The 16152-nt window shown below is 43.0% G+C and overlaps 1 protein-coding gene across 2 annotated transcripts in view; it reads right to left on the bottom strand.

Annotated features, from left to right (window-relative positions):
- Positions 1–16152, bottom strand: part of CDH20 (cadherin 20) — a 1157650-nt gene that overhangs the window by 123576 nt on the left and 1017922 nt on the right. For both annotated transcript variants that reach the window (XM_078685760.1, XM_078685761.1), the window contains one exon: positions 1037–1156. In XM_078685760.1, the coding sequence (XP_078541886.1) occupies positions 1037–1156 (120 nt within the window). The remainder of the gene's footprint in view (positions 1–1036; positions 1157–16152) is intronic.

Here is a 16152-nt window from a genome sequence, read left to right as displayed (position 1 = left end):
GACGATAATATAGTGGACACTACATTAACCAGAATGCACTTACAGCGAGAACAGGAAATCACATGACGCTGTGTATATAAGGAGGACTTAGAAACCTGCTCGACATCCCGTGAACAAGCTTTTGGAATAAAGCGAAACGCGTTGGGTATTGGTTGCTGAATAAACCGCTGTCAAAACTATTAAGACGGGTGAGTGCGTTTTATTTCTCCCCCTGGGGAATCTGAAGCTATATATATATATATATATATATATATATATATATATATATATATATATATATATATATAGATATAGATATATATAGATATATATCAATGTAGCTCCTCCTCGATTCTCTAGGCGTCTCGAGCCACAGCCTCGCACACCAGCAAACAAGGGAGACGGACCACAAACGAATCAGCATAGATTGTTTATTCACAGAGCTCAGCTACGCGCTTCAGGCAAGTTTTGCCCTTGGTCACGCTGCCATATATATATATAAAATCATTATAATAATCATATATATATATATATATATATATATATATATATATATATATATATATATATATATATATAAATATATATATATATATATATATATATATAAATTATTATTATTCACCTATTTCTAAAAATGCAAATAATAATACACTTTAAAAAGAAGATATTGGGTAGGCTGCAAAGCAGAATGGGCGTTAGTGAAGTGTTCTGCAATGCAGCAATGCTGTTCTCTCTCGTCAAGATATTTTAAGCACATCATATCATTATATTTAGACAGCGCTGAGTAATATACAAAGCTACAAAAAAGAGAAATATTTAGACCTGCATCTGCTACATCTATCTTTAACAAGCAATGTACGAATCTGTGAGGGAATGAAACTGAATGCTTGCATTATAAAGTAAGGGGTGTTGTACATTTTTTATCATTTCATATTAACTCCCTGCCATACTGTTATGCTAGAGTTTTACTGTAAGTCATTTTCCTTAGAAGACAAGGAGTGTCCTCCTATTACCATAGAGCTTGCTGCTCAGATTGGCCCTTTGATCAAAGTACCTGTTTTTGTGTCCACTGAAAAATATGGCTGCCCCTGAAGTATACTGTACACTACTCGCGCGCTGTTTCCATAGGTAGGGTCATCCGCGTCCGTTGCTGTCAACTGAATAATGGAGGTGCCTGCAAAACAAAATCCGCAATTTTAACTTTTAGGATCTAAAAACGAAACGTCAAGGGTTTTAACTGATAAAGCACATGGAATTGCTTCCAAAACATATTGATTATGCGATACTTTAAACCCCTCCTCCTTCCACCTGTGCTAAAAACCTACTCACCAAGAAACAACGCATGAAGCAAGAGTCCATTCCGGCTTCAATAATCTGCCACACCATACCATAATATGCCACTTGTTCGAGGATGACATACCTTTTGCTATGGACAGCCCTTATTGTACAGTGTGTTTCCCCTCATGCTGCACAACACCTTGTAATCTACAAGGGATACATCTAGGGTTATATTTTTGCACTTCTTGTTTGTAAGAAATGTTTTTTGTTAGAAACCATCCCTACCATCCAATGGGTATCACTTACAAAAAATCTGTTTATCACTTCCTCTATTCGATTAGAAGCAAGACATTAGTTAGGTACCAATACTGTATTTCTATGTTAGGTATTGCTCTCGTAGTAATTCACTGCTATGATATAGCAACCGTGGGTAGCAAAACTTGTTACCCACTTTTGTATATCATAAAGGAATTCCACACTGCCCTGGCAGGGCTGTCGGATGGCCTCTCAGAGTAGCGCTGGAGAGCAGGTAGCACAGGTTCTGGAGGAGAAGGTGCAGTGAGTGATGGGGCGGATGGCAGAAGGCCATGTTTTTGTTACCTTTTACATTTGGCACAGGAAGGAGGGGTCGCGTTGTGTTTATTTCTCCTTTTACCCCTCTGCCGCGAACATTATTTGAAAGCAGGGTCTGATGACTATAGGGGCCATAAAGAGCACAACATTATAGCTGGGTGGATATGAAATAACAAGCATGTTTTTAACCTTGGGGTTCGGAGTGACATCATAGATAACATAACTTCTTAACCACTGTTGCCATAATAAACAAATTCCGGGATGCTCTGGCATGGCTTACTGAGAGCCTATTAGAGCAGTGCTGGAAAACAGGGACCACAGCTTTGGGTCGAGAGGGAAGGGAAGACACAGAGACTGGTGGAGTGAAGACCAGGTATTTTTTCTTTTTACATTTGAGACAGGGAAGAGAGGCCACGTTATGTATGTTATGTACGCCTCTGCCCCTGCAGATAATTCTAGAGGGCAAGTGGCACTTATATTTTTTACACTTCTTTTAGTGCAAAGTGCATCCCTGTGTCCAAAATTGGTATCAAAAGTCATTTTGAAATAAAATATGGCAGAAAAATGCCAATTTGGGGTTTTGAATAATTTCACTTCATTTGTCTAAGATAGATAGATAGATAGATAGATAGATAGATAGACAGATAGATAGATAGATAGATAGATAGATAGATAGATAGATAGATAGATAGATAGATACAAGACAGGCAATTTACAGTTTAGTATATTACAATATTTCTATGGAATCTACATTTTCTGATGCATGTTTGTGTTTGAGAATGGAACTTGCTATATTTTCACCTAATGTAGTTCACACTGGGGGGTCTATTTACAAAGACTTTACCCTGTGTTTGCATCACAAAAGTGATGCAAATTGATGCAAAGCCTTTTTTTTATCTATTTACTTTCCATTGCTAAACTTGTTTAGCACTGGGAAATCACTTGAAAGTAACGCTGCTTTGCATTACTTAGCACCAAAGGGGCGCACCATGGGTGGGGCATGGGTGTTCTCATGCAACCACCCAAGATATCTGATGTTAAGCCCTCTTCACTTAAATAACAGACAGGGTTTAGCAGCAAAAAATAGCACCCATTTCGAATGGGTTCGTTGAAGGAGAAATCCTTTAATCTTTTCTTCCTTTTTCAACTTATTATGTGTGCTATACTGTACAGCACACATACAAAGTGGGAACCGGTTTAAAGTTAGTATAAGTGTAGTATTTTGTACTGGAAGGCTATCCTTCCACTACAAAAACCTACTCTAAACCATGCAGACACCCTTGCACTATGGTGCAAAGGTGTGTGTATGAAGCACTGCAACTAATTTCAGGGCCAGCACGATGGAGAGGGAAGGAGAGTGTCATATTTCTGTGAATATGGCGCTCCTCTGCTGTTTTCTTCTTGCGCAACACAGCACAGCTATTTTGCCTGCTGCGCTGCGTTGCATGAGATAGTATGAGTGTAGTATTTTGTACTGGAAGGCTATCCTTTCACTACAAAAACAAGTGCTAAACCATGCAGACACCCTTGCACTATGGTGCAAAGGTGTGTGTATGAAGCACTGCAACTAATTTCAGGGCCAGCACGATGGAGAGGGAAGGAGTGTCATATTTCTGTGAATATGGCGCTCTTCTGTTGTTTTCTCTTGCGCAACGCAGCACAGCTATTTTGCTTGCTGCGCTGCGTTGCATGAGATTTCAATAAATCTTACCATATGTGTGCTACTTTACAGAGTAACATCACAAAATGTTTTGTGCACATAAGTACATCTTTGATGGGCATAAAGTGCACCAAGTGGCTAGTGCAAAATAACACCGTTGTTGTCCACATTTAGGAAAAGATGACAAAAACAAAGAATGTTCTAACTGCATCGTAAAAGCATGCAGAAAAAGAGTAATCTAGATAATATTAATATTTATGGGTAACATAGATTGTGATTTATTAAAGAAAAATAACTTTATTTTCTTAACCTGTGTTAGAAAATGTGCACATGGTGAATTCTCAGGTTATTGCGTTTACCTCTAATCAGTTTCAAATTTCATTTACATAAAAGAATAACAATGACATTTATGAAATAGTATGATTAATCTTGATTTTGATATTGATATTTATAAAAAAATACTTTTATGTGTGATAACATGTGCCCCAAAATGACAAAAAGAAAAATAGCTGTTACACCTTTCTGCTAAAAGATGCATTTGCAAAACTTTAAGATATTTATACGTGTGCTAATAATTTTTTTTTTTTTTAAAGTTTTTACAAGTACATTCACAAATGTTTTTACAAGTTGGTACTTATAAATGTAATATTACCCTATTTCTACTTGAATAAATTGTTACCATAATAAATATTCCCAAGTGCATCAGAAGTTACACTAGAATTTGAACTTCTTCATGTTTTCATAAATGTATAGTTATAAATCCTATATATTCTGCATCATATTAGCCTAAGCTAACACAGGCCAAACTGTATTCATGAATTTTTCTGCCTCGCTAAGCACCCTGAACGTGAGAGGATTCACCATTGTCACCATTTGTATGTATTCAAATTCTACTTTTCCCGAGTTCTCATGTATTGTATAAAAATTCTGCTACAGAATGTTAACAGTGAAGAACATCTTCTTGGGAACCTGATTTTTGAAACTTTTCTATGCGCTGTAGATAAAGTGGCATTGTTTAATGTTTCATATGCAAGATAACTTAAGGCTGCGTAATAGCTCCACCTATTTCCTCTGCATTTTGTGTCTTCTTTATGTTGTCTGATCCATAGTCCAATGCGAACTGACCAATAAACTGAGTGGTCGGATCGGATGATAGGAAACCAGGAGATGTCATACCCGGAAATGCTAAGAATATAATATTGCTTGATTTGATGGATTGGGATCACTCTCTTCTCTTTGCACACTCTCTTTTGGCACTTTCATTTTCGTGGCTTTTGAGCATTGATAAATAGAGACTCTCTTGTGCAGATGATGGTGATGACAAACGGCTTCAGTTCTGCATTCATGCTGATTACAAACTGATTCCAGAGTTTTTCAGGAACTTTAGATGTGGACTCATCGGTTTCCTTTCCAAACTTGGTGCATGTGTGGCAAGTTGTCTCTTCCTTCAGGGACTACTCGAACTGGCAAATTCGCATCCTGTCTTGAACTTGTGAGCTTTGGGTATTGATAGTTCTTTATTAATGTCATATTTCTATTCATGCACTTAACCTCTTGCGGCCCATGATGAGCTCAGCTCGTCATGCAGCACGGTGGCGCTGTGCTGATGACGAGCTGAGCTCGTCATGACCATTACGGAACCCCCACGCGGGGATAATTCCCCTGCTGTGCCGAGCTCGTCATGAGCACCGTGGCACCGCGTGCGGCCCCCCGCGCCGCGGGGAATTGGCTCCGCGGCGAATGGGTTAAAAACTTCTAAAGATTTGATCAACTAAAATAGATTCACTAAATTGCATCAGTTATCATAATTTGTTCTGCTAAAGTAAATAAGCATTCTCAATTTAAAGTTTACTAATGACTAAATAAGATCAGTTTAAAGAGATTTCAGAAGACCAAATATTAATGTTACTATTCTGTATTGCTTTTTCTGAACTATTAGTGTATATTATTTTGGCTTGCCTACATTCTGTCAGGATTTGGGCCTGCAGTATTAATCCTCTATCTTTATAGAAACTATTGAGGATATTTTCCATGAATTTAATTTCTAGTTTGCAATCCAGTTATCCAATTCCTGATCCTCATTGGATGACTGTTGGAACCCTTAGGTCCAACCCCACTCAGCACACAGCAAGGTCCATTGGAGGACCAAGAGAGTGGAATGATCAATGCTGTAGTTCAAGATCAGAGATTTATTTTGGATATTGAGCCCAGTAAACTATATTATATAATGTATATTTGCCAATGAAATATGCAACCTTTGATGGAATTTTTAGAAGTTGAATATTTGGGAATGGGTTTTTTCCCCCACTGTTTTTGTCTTTGTGTTGGTCACTTCTTCTTCAATCAAATACAAAGAATATTTTGGAATTTCTATTTGTTTTACAAGAGTGAAAATCCAATGGGAAGCAAAGTAGAATAGTCACCCTTGAAGCCATCATTCTGTTAATTTACAAAAGGTTACGAATTTGTGGAAGGAGGGAGGAAGGTAGTAAATTACCATTGCAAATTATTTGGGAAGGTTGGTGAGAGCACATAACATATTGCTGCACTGAAACAAACTTCGGAACCCAGAAACTAAGCTGGAATCCCACCTCCGCATTTGATCGAACTGTGTGATCTGGAGCAAATTACTTTGTGCCTGCCTGTTCCCTTACTGGCCAGCTTACTTAATAATGGCTAGAAGCATTTCAATTTGCAAAGCTTCACTAGACTTCTCAAGTTGATACAGGTTTGCATAGTTAGTTCACCCAGACCTGTCTTTATTTTCTTTCTATTCTGATAGTTGCAGTTTTGTTTAGTTATAAATACAATACTACAGATTTTGCAGTGTCTAGAAAAACATGACTGGATAAGCTACTCAGATGTAGTATGGGACAAATTGAGAATTACACATTTTCAACGTCCCATGGTTGCAAGGATATATCTCACATTCCACCCAGTGACTGTCATTCCTGCCAACACAAAAAATGTGTTAGCATGGTCATATAGAATGGAAAGCCTTCTCCAGCTTAAAGATTAGGGGCCATATGTAGGTAAATCAAGAATACCGAATCCTTAATACCGAATTTTACCGAATCGGTATTAAGAATTTGGTAAACGGATGTATATAAAAAATCGGTAAACATTACCGATTCGTTAAAATTCGGTAATAAATACCGAATGTGAACGAATCGGTAAAAAATTAAAATACCGAAATACAAATACCGAATCGGTGTTACAGAATACATTACCGATTCGGTAAATACCGAATCGGTAATTCAAAAATTCGTAATTCGTTGAATCAGCCAATCCTGTGTCACCCAATTACCTCCCAAACAGGAAGTTGCCACACCCAGGCAGCTGCACAGGACCTGGAGCTCACTGTGAGGCAGGCAGGCAGGCAGGTGAGCTGAAGAGCCACCAGCAACAGAGCCTCACAGCTACAAACAAGAAAAAAAACAAGATAACAAGCATTGAAATGGCAAGCCAGGACAGGGAGAAGGAGGGAAGTGATAGGAAAAGAAAACTGAAGTTCAGTGACAAGGAGCTGGAGGTACTGATCCAGGATGTCAGCCAAGACCATCACAGGCTTTTTGGAGCGCAGTCCCACCAAGTGCCAGAGTCACAGATGAGGCAAATCTGGAATGGCATTCGGGACAAAATCAATGCCATAGGTGTGACCCAGCGCACCATAGAGAACATCAGGAAGAGGTGGTACGACCTCAGGAAGACATCAAAAGTAAGGATGGCAGAGAGACAGAGGCAGGCTGCCAAAACAGGTGGAGGAAAGAACCGAGCCCCAGCACCAACACCACTGGAACAGATGGTGGAGTCCACTATCCAGCCGGAGAGTGTGAGTGGCGTGGGAGACGCAGACAGCTCCGCCAGAGCAGCAAAGAAACAAGGTAAGAAGCATGCCCAGCATGCTGTGCTACCATCTCCCCAACCCCAATCCCCATAGTGGCATAGGGGCTCCCACTCCACTCCATGTCTTACTGATTACCTGCAATGCATTATGGGAGATGCAGTCAGAGGGAACTGATGTATAGGACAGTCAGGCTAGCAAACACAATAGCATGGTAAAGTAATTGGCTACGTCAGGACAATCACTGTGCTCTGTAGGCATGATGTTTAATGTAATTCTATTGCAGACAGAGCAGTGAGTATATCTACATTTGTGTCATTACAGGCGAGTCATCCCGCAGTGCTGCAGAGGGCAGCAGAGCAAAGTCAGCCAGAGGGGAGGCAACATGAGGATGACAGCATGCCTGCAGGGACCACAAGCTCGGCGCCATCACAGCCATCAAATCCTCCACCACAGCCATCACCACAGCGCCAGTGAAGGCCGCCATCCCCTCTCACCCAGTCCCCACTGCGACGATCACCAACACCCCCACCACCACAGTCAGGCAGGAGGCATGCCGTGGCCACCCTCCAGCAGATGGAGGAGTCATCAGAGGAGGGCACAGTGGGCAAACAAAGTCCAATCCATGAGGGAGCCAACAGGGAGAGGGCTGGTACTCCATCCGAGGGCGCCCACAGTTCATCCCGACGCCGCAGGGCAAGGCCGGACAGTCCTGAAGCATCCGAGCAGGGTGAAAGTGTGTTTGCTGGACTTTAAGGCAACATGCTGAAAGTCCAGCGCCTGCAATGGAGGGAGATGAAATCAATGCACAGGGAGGTGGCACACATCAACAAGCACATGCACAGGATGGAAAAGGGCATCAGTGCAATGGGAGACAACTTGTGTGCGGGAATGGAGAGAGTAGCAACCTCTGTTGACAACCTCTGCAGCCAGCTGGAGCAGGACCGTCTTGGCAGGCGCAGGGAGAGGCAGAGGCTCCAGGCCTATACAAAGTCCGTGAACCGGCTGGCCACTGCAACATCACTGATGTGTCGCAGGTCCATCGCCATGCAGGAGGAGATGGCGCATTGCAGCAGGGATGTGGCCAGGGGGATGGTGTCTATGACCTCAGCTTTAGAGCTCCGGCAGAATGCAAAGGTGGCCACAATGGAAGGGGGGGACAGTGAGGAGGCTACCAGCCGTGGTAGCATTACGCCACCACCCACCGAGTGCAGGAGGCGCAGTGAGCGCCACGGGGCTGCACAGGAACAGTCCGACACAACAGACAGTGTTACTAGGGAACGTGCACGTGCAGCGCGTGGACGCAGGAAGTAGAGACCTATGCCTATAGCCATACATAAGATGGGTGATGTAACCCATGTCCGCTTGGACACTGATCACAATACTGGAGGTGTGCTTAATAAACACCTTAACATGTAACTGTTACTGGCTCTGTCTTGTTACTCACTCAGAAATAGTTTGACGTAATCTCTGCCCGTCTCTGTCTCCCATCATGTTCATTTGCAACACCAGCTGCGCAGGGCTCTGGCTGAGGGTTGTCCTCGTCCTCATCTTCCGAGTCAGTTATTTCCACTGCTGTTCCTTTTTTTGTGGCCAGATTGTGTAGCATTGCACATGTAGCAATTATCTTGCAACATTTGATGGGGCTGTACAGACGTGCACCTCTAGTTTTGTGGAGGCAACGGAATCTGCTTTTAAGCAATCCAAATGTGCGTTCCACCATGTTGCGTGTGCCCCTATGTGCCACATTGTATCTCCTCTCCCTTGGGGTGGTTGGGTTGAGATATGGGGTGAGTAGATAAGGCCGGAGAGCATATGCGCTGTCCCCTATGTACAGAAGAAAGTGCAATTGATTTGTGTGACCAACAGCTTGAGCCAGGGTGTACATCAGGGTGTGTCACATTGACTTACCTAGTAGGTATCCGTCTCCAAATTCACCAGCAAACAGACGTGTATCGATGCCACAGTTCCGGAAGATGTACGAGTCGTGGCTACTCCCTGGGAATTTGGCCACGATGTCAGTTATAATGTACTTGGCATTACATATCCCCTGCACATTGATGGAGTGGGTGGATTTGGGGTTTTTGTAGATGTATTCACTTGCTGCAGGTGGGCAGATGGGTTTATGGGTCCCATCGACGCAGCCAATTACGTGTGGGAACTGCGCAAGTTGGTAGTACTCCAGCTTGGTCCTCTGCAGCTCCACCTGTGTACTGGGGAAGGAAATGTAATGTTCCATTCTGTCCATCATAGCATCCAGGAAGGTGTTGAAGAAACGGGATAGACAGCTCTGTGACACACCACCCACTGCGGCTATCACACCCTGGAAACTTCCTGATGCAAGGAGGTGCAGTCAACTGAGTACCTGGACATGGGTGGGGATTGCGTGCGCCCTTGGTGTCTGATGCTCCAGATAGGGTTTTAGGTCCCGTATTAGGTCAAGGATGGTGTGTGGGTGCAGTCTGTACCTTTCATGGATTTCAGGTTCAGTCAATTGGAACAATGTGATGCGTAGTCTGTACACCCGCTCTTCCCGTCTCCAGATCCTCACTCCTGCTGCTCTCAAGCGTAGCCGCCTTGCTATGAGGTAGAGGCCCGCCATTGTGTTCATACAGATGCATTTTGGGCCTGTTTTTATGCACTGCACCTGATTACCACCTGCTCAGGAAAAGTGGTAAATACCGATTCGTTATTACCGAATTTGGTCATATTCGGTAAAAAAGAGGTTTGCTACATCGCATTTTTTGGGTTTTTACCGATTCGTTATTTCCGAATTGGTATTCATTGTTTCGGTATTCTCCGATCGGTAAATAAGGAATCGGTAACTATTTACCAATTCGTTATTATCGATTCAATTCGGTATTACGTACATCTCACATGGCTGAATACCGGTCGGTAACGCCAAAATCAACCCGTTTTCTGTTTTACCGACCGGTATTTGGCCACCTACATATGGCCCAGGATCAGGGTGACAATCACTAAATTTCCCTCCCAAGGACTGGCATGAGATGGATGTGATGCCTGGTGTGTCAATGCAGGGAAATCAGTCACTGTAGGGAGAAAACGTCCTACATGTTAGGGCATTTATTTCACAGCAATTGCCACACAATGTTTTCTCTGATGGCTTTAGAGATCCCACCCGTCAAGCCTGGATTTCTGAGTTTATGGGTAGTTCTCCACTAGGGGAGTGGACATCTAGCCTCCAGTGACCCAATGGGCCAGCAGGCTACATGCCCTAGATACATGATACCCTTCAGTGGTAAAAGGAAAACCAACCAAACTAACAGTAGTTTCACCAAACACACATGCAAATTATCATTTGTCCACAGCACAAGGAGGTCCTATGTAAATAAACTTCAAGAGAACAATTAAGGTACTGGGGTAGTTAGTCCTTAATTTTTCTGATATTTTTTCACCGCAGATATTATTAATACAGTAATTTGTTTTTCTGATTTTTTCAGTGGAGATAGTGTTACTCCTTTTTGGGAGTTTTTGCAGGGTTCTAATTAATGTTTAGTGCTACTGATAAGAGCGACCCTGCACACTTTTTCTACATAAGATCCATACCTGTCATTTCATTTATTTGATAGTGTTACTCATCAGAGCAACATTGCCCACTTTTTCCACATAGGAACCATACCTGTAGGAAATGGCTGAACCATTTCCAGTCATGAGAGCGGGGTAGGTCACAGTAGCAGAGAGATACAAAAGGGGATGATGGACGGAGCGCTTGAACAAATCAAACACTCACCCCCAGTCAACTGATCTGGGTTTAATCCATCACCATTCTTTAGTTCACTCAGCCACCCCAGTTCAGAAATGGCTATATGCAAATCAGTCTGACCCTGTGCCTCATGGGAACAGTCCAGGTAAGCAAAAACAGTGTGAGACTCATCTTGGTAACAACCCTAGCAAACTTCAGACACTCCTTGCCAATGGAGGTGCCTGCAGTCCAGTAAGTGCAGAAAAACCGGCAGGCCATGGAGCAGGGCTGTCCCATCTCATTAGAGTACCTAGCAGCAGTACCCATTACCTGAAGGTGTGTGACAGACACAGGAAACACACTGCTAAAGTAACATAGCTCTATGCCTTTCTCAGCAGCTTGGATGGTGAAAAAATAGTGTCATGATGATTAGGAACTCCAGCATGACCTTCTTCCATTACTGCCTTGTCAGTCGTAGGGCCCCAGCACTGAGTGTTTTTTTCAAAAGTGCTGTGTGTATGCACAACAGCCTCCTCAAAGTCATCAAGATTTTTAAAAAATTGGATCATCTTGTGGGCTGATTCCCTGGCTCCCCTCAAACACAGCAATACAACAGGATCCAGACCTAAGCCCAGTTGGTACATGGAGGAACTCAGACTGATTAAACTTTGCTGCAACGAACTGGAGCACAAATAGTGAATGAGTCAGTACAATGTACACAGGAGCACGTTCTAATCACCCTAAGGTTCTACCACCAAATGATCCATACCACCAAACGCGCTGCTCTGGTGCACCGCATCAAAAGCAGCACCAATAGACTCAAAGAAATCTTCATCATTGTGAAAGATTTTACCTCATTATTTGGCCATCACCAGTTCAAAGACCCCTTCACAGGACCTCTGCAACAATCTGACACAATTATTCAACAACAAAATCACTGCCATTTACAGCAACATTTATGCCACATGCCTCCATTTTATCCAAAGAACTAATGATAACCACATAACCCATCAGAAGAAACAGCTGCCCCTATTATGTTCATTTACTTTAGGGGCCCCATCAGACCCCTACACGCACCAGGCCTACTCAAGAGGACTGCAACCCATCAGTTTCATGCTCACACCCCTTCTGAATACCTCCACCTCTTCTTCAACTTTCCCATAAACTTGGAAATCCGCATCTATCCTCCAATTGCTGAAGAAACCCTCTGCGAACACTCCAACTCTCGTCAACTACAGACTGATCTTCCTGCTACCATTCCCAGCCACAGTTTTAGAGTAAATGATCAAGAGACACCTCACTGACTCTTTGACATCACTCAGTCTGATTTGAGACACAACCACAGCATGGAAAATGTTCTCATTGCTACCACTGATGATATCGGCATGACTCTGGGTAGAGGAGACACAGCGGCCCTCATCCTCCTGAAACTCTCAGCAGCATATGGCATACCCTCCCACTCCACTCTAATCCAACACCTACATGACATTGGAGTTCAACGATATGCACTCTAATGGATCTGCTCCATCCTGACCGGAAGGACCGAGCCAGTCAGCCTGGCACCATACACCTTGGATGCCCACAACCTCATCTGCCGATTTCCTCAAGGATCCTCCTTAAGGTCGACTCTCTTCACTGAATATATGATCCCTATACCCAGCATCATCTGCTCTCATGATAGCAATGTCTTCTGCTACGCTGATCACACGCAACCCGTTCTCGTCCTCAGAGACAAGACGCCCAGTACCTGAATCAAGTTTAATGCCTGCATTTCTTAAATTGCCCACTGGATAAAGACAAATTGCCTAAAGCTGAATACCGACATTTCTTACCACTCTGGCTGGCGTGCTCTGCCCGATTGAGGCTTGTGAGAAAGAAATGCTTCTTGCTCCTCGAGCAGCAATACGCAGCAGGGCTGGTGGGCCAATGCCCAAGTCAATGCTGTTATGACTCTTGCATTCATACCCTGAAGATGCACACCATGGTCACAAGCAAGCTGGACCTCTGGAACACTGTCTATGCTAGAAGCATTAAAAAAACTCAGCAGAAGGCTGGCAGAGCATTTAAAACTTGGTGGCCAGAATCATTCTCAACCTCACATTCCGCACTCAGCTCACACCACACCTGAAGGGACTCCACTGGCGCCCCATTCACAAATTAGCACAATTCAATCTCCTCATCCACACTTTGAAGGCACTACATAACACTGTCCCAGCATACCTCAACAATAATATATGCTTTAACAAACCCTGTAGACACCTCTGCTCATTTGGACTCCTACTTTCACAAATCCCACACATACAAACCACTATATCTGGCGGTCGATCCTTCTCCTACATTGCTGCTAAATCATGGAATGACCTGACGCTACTCCTCCTTATTACTCCTTAAATTTTGCAAGAAGTTGAACACCTATCTTTTCGAGTAGGTCAGCTAAGCCCTACGTGTGCCTAGACTCACACCTGATCAGCACCAGGATAACCTCCCTGGTGTGCTCTACGAATCTACATAACATAACATAGGACTTTGCCAGTACATCTTGCAGTACCTTCTCAGTTGTAGAAGGCATAGGTATCCTTATTTTACACATTTTCCTTTTCCATTGTCACTGGTTTACTCCCAAACCATGGCATTTTTCATGGCTGTACCTGTTAATGGGGACTAGCAGGTTTCAATAATAAGGAAAACAGCAATTTGGATGAGGTCAGTACTATCATCTAGAGCAAAGGTCTTCAAACATTTTAATGCTGCACCACTCCCAGTGAAAACATAAAATTAATCGGGCTCCCCTCTGACTTTTTCATAATTATTCCATTAAATGGCCAATGTTTAAATATGTCTCGACTTATTTAAACACAAGACATATTTAAACATTGCAGTTAAATTCTCTTACTGTTTTAAAAATTCAACCAAATTCATGATTGCCAAACATAAATCTTGGACAGGCAGGCCTTCCTAACGTGTAAAAGTATCCACAGGGTGAATATTAGAAATAGTGGTGGGGGTGTAGAAGAGTATTTGGAGTCCCTTCCCTTTTGACACCTTATCCCAGCCAGATGTAAATGACAAAAGAAGTTAATGATGGACCATTACAGAGTGGAATACTGCTGCTCATTTTTTTCCCTGCCTAAAACAAAGCACTGCTGTCAGCATAATACTTCTTTTGGCCAGTGGATCTCTCACTAACCTCCTCAGCACCTCCAACCAGAATTTAAATGCCTCCTAAGCCCAGGACTTCATTTCTACAACAGGGTCCCTCCCTTGACATTCTTCCAGCGTCTACTTGTGTGTGCTCATGGACATAGACAATTAAGGAGATCCAATAAGTTCTGAATCATTACCATCCAAGCAACCATTGTGTCAGCTAGTTTGTCATCTCTCCTCATTTGTTCCATAGGGGTTTCTTCTGTGATGACTGTATCTTATCTCACGGCTAGTGATATAGCTTTGTGGCTGATGGCATGTGCAGCACTAGGGCCTACAAACCATCCAGGGCTGGTCCTAGGATTTTTGGGGGCCCTGGGCAGAAAGGGAATGTGAGAGGTCCTCTTAATTTGCATATGGCTTGATATCACATTAATGCAAGAAAATTGACTATTAATCATATGGCTTTGATGAAGTGATTTAGCATGAATTTACTTTACTGATGCAATATCAAGAGAAATATGAATAATTGCCCTGATAAAATAAGTTGGAATATGTTAAAACCATATTAAGTGGAAATTCATTATATTATGTAATCTAATTGGTAAATCATTAAACTTTAAGATTATATATACATGCTCACTGGCAAATCTGCCCTGTTAGCCAATATCACTTACATCCCAAGGCTGGGAAGCCCTTCTTTAATTGGCAGACACAAGTCAAACAATACTACATATCCCAGAATGCAAATGATTTTTCACTAAATAAAATGTCATATGTAAACACAGAAAACATGGAAATGACACTCATAGGCAGATTGACAACTTTCCCAGGCCTCTCAGACATTCTGTAGCCTTGCGAGACCAGAAGGGGATGCCCTCACTCTCAGCCTGTGGCAGCCCTGGTCTGGTGCTAAGGGGCCCCTGGGGAATTCACACCTCTCCTGGGCCTAGCAGCACAATACCATAGCTGTGAGGCCCAGTGTTGAAGTCCCCCTCTCCTTGGTAACACAGCCATGGTATACCCCTGCAATTCCCAGGGAAGGGGGCCCTCTCTTGGGCCTTGCAGCAATTGTGTAGTGGTGAGCGGCCCAGGGTAGGGTGCCCCTTCCTTAAGCCTCACAGCGATTGTGACAAAGGCAGTAAATGAGGCACCCTCATGAGCAGCAGAAAATGTGGCTGCAGACTCCTCAACCTCGCCCGAATATTCTGTGCGGGGTGTTAATCGTCACTCCCACGCCCCCAATCTATCTTGCCCTTTGAAGTGCGAGGCAGAGCCACACCTGGCTGATAATTAGTGCTTGGGTGGGGGGGGGCACAAGAGGAGCAGACAGTGTAGGCAGAAATGCATGTGAGAAGTGTGCTGTGGTCTGTGACCAACTGATGCGGGCCCCATGTGGATAAGGTGAAGGTGGGGCCCTGGGCATCAGCCCACACTGCCCATTCCTAGCAGTGGCCCTGCAACCATACCTCACACAGGATATCTATCTATCGATCTATCTATCTATCTATCTATCTATCTATCTATCTATCTATCTATCTATCTATCTATCTATCTATCTATCTATCTATCTATCTATCTATCTATCTATCTATCTATCTATCTATCTATCTATCTATCCATCCATCCATCCATTCATCCATCCGTCTATCCATCCATCCTTCCATCCGTCCATTGTGTAGCACTGCAAGGTGCAAGAATGCCCACTGTCCTTCATGTGTATTCAGTCAGATAACCACTTTGTTATCATGGCGCCGTAAAATGCATTGCTCATACAGTCTCTCATATGCTTGCAACATATCTCAGATGATACGAAATTACATCTTCCTATATCATGGTACATGATGCATTAAATTCAATTTGATGCTCATGGCATAATACACTACTTCTCATGTCTGATATTTTCTACAAAAGGAATGTGCTAATTTGCAGTTACATGACATGTTAGCATTTGTGGGTAAGGGATTT

This window comes from Lissotriton helveticus, chromosome 4_1, assembly GCF_964261635.1.
Source record: "Lissotriton helveticus chromosome 4_1, aLisHel1.1, whole genome shotgun sequence".
Lineage (NCBI taxonomy): Eukaryota > Metazoa > Chordata > Amphibia > Caudata > Salamandridae > Lissotriton > Lissotriton helveticus.
This window is presented reverse-complemented; position numbering and strand designations above follow the sequence as displayed.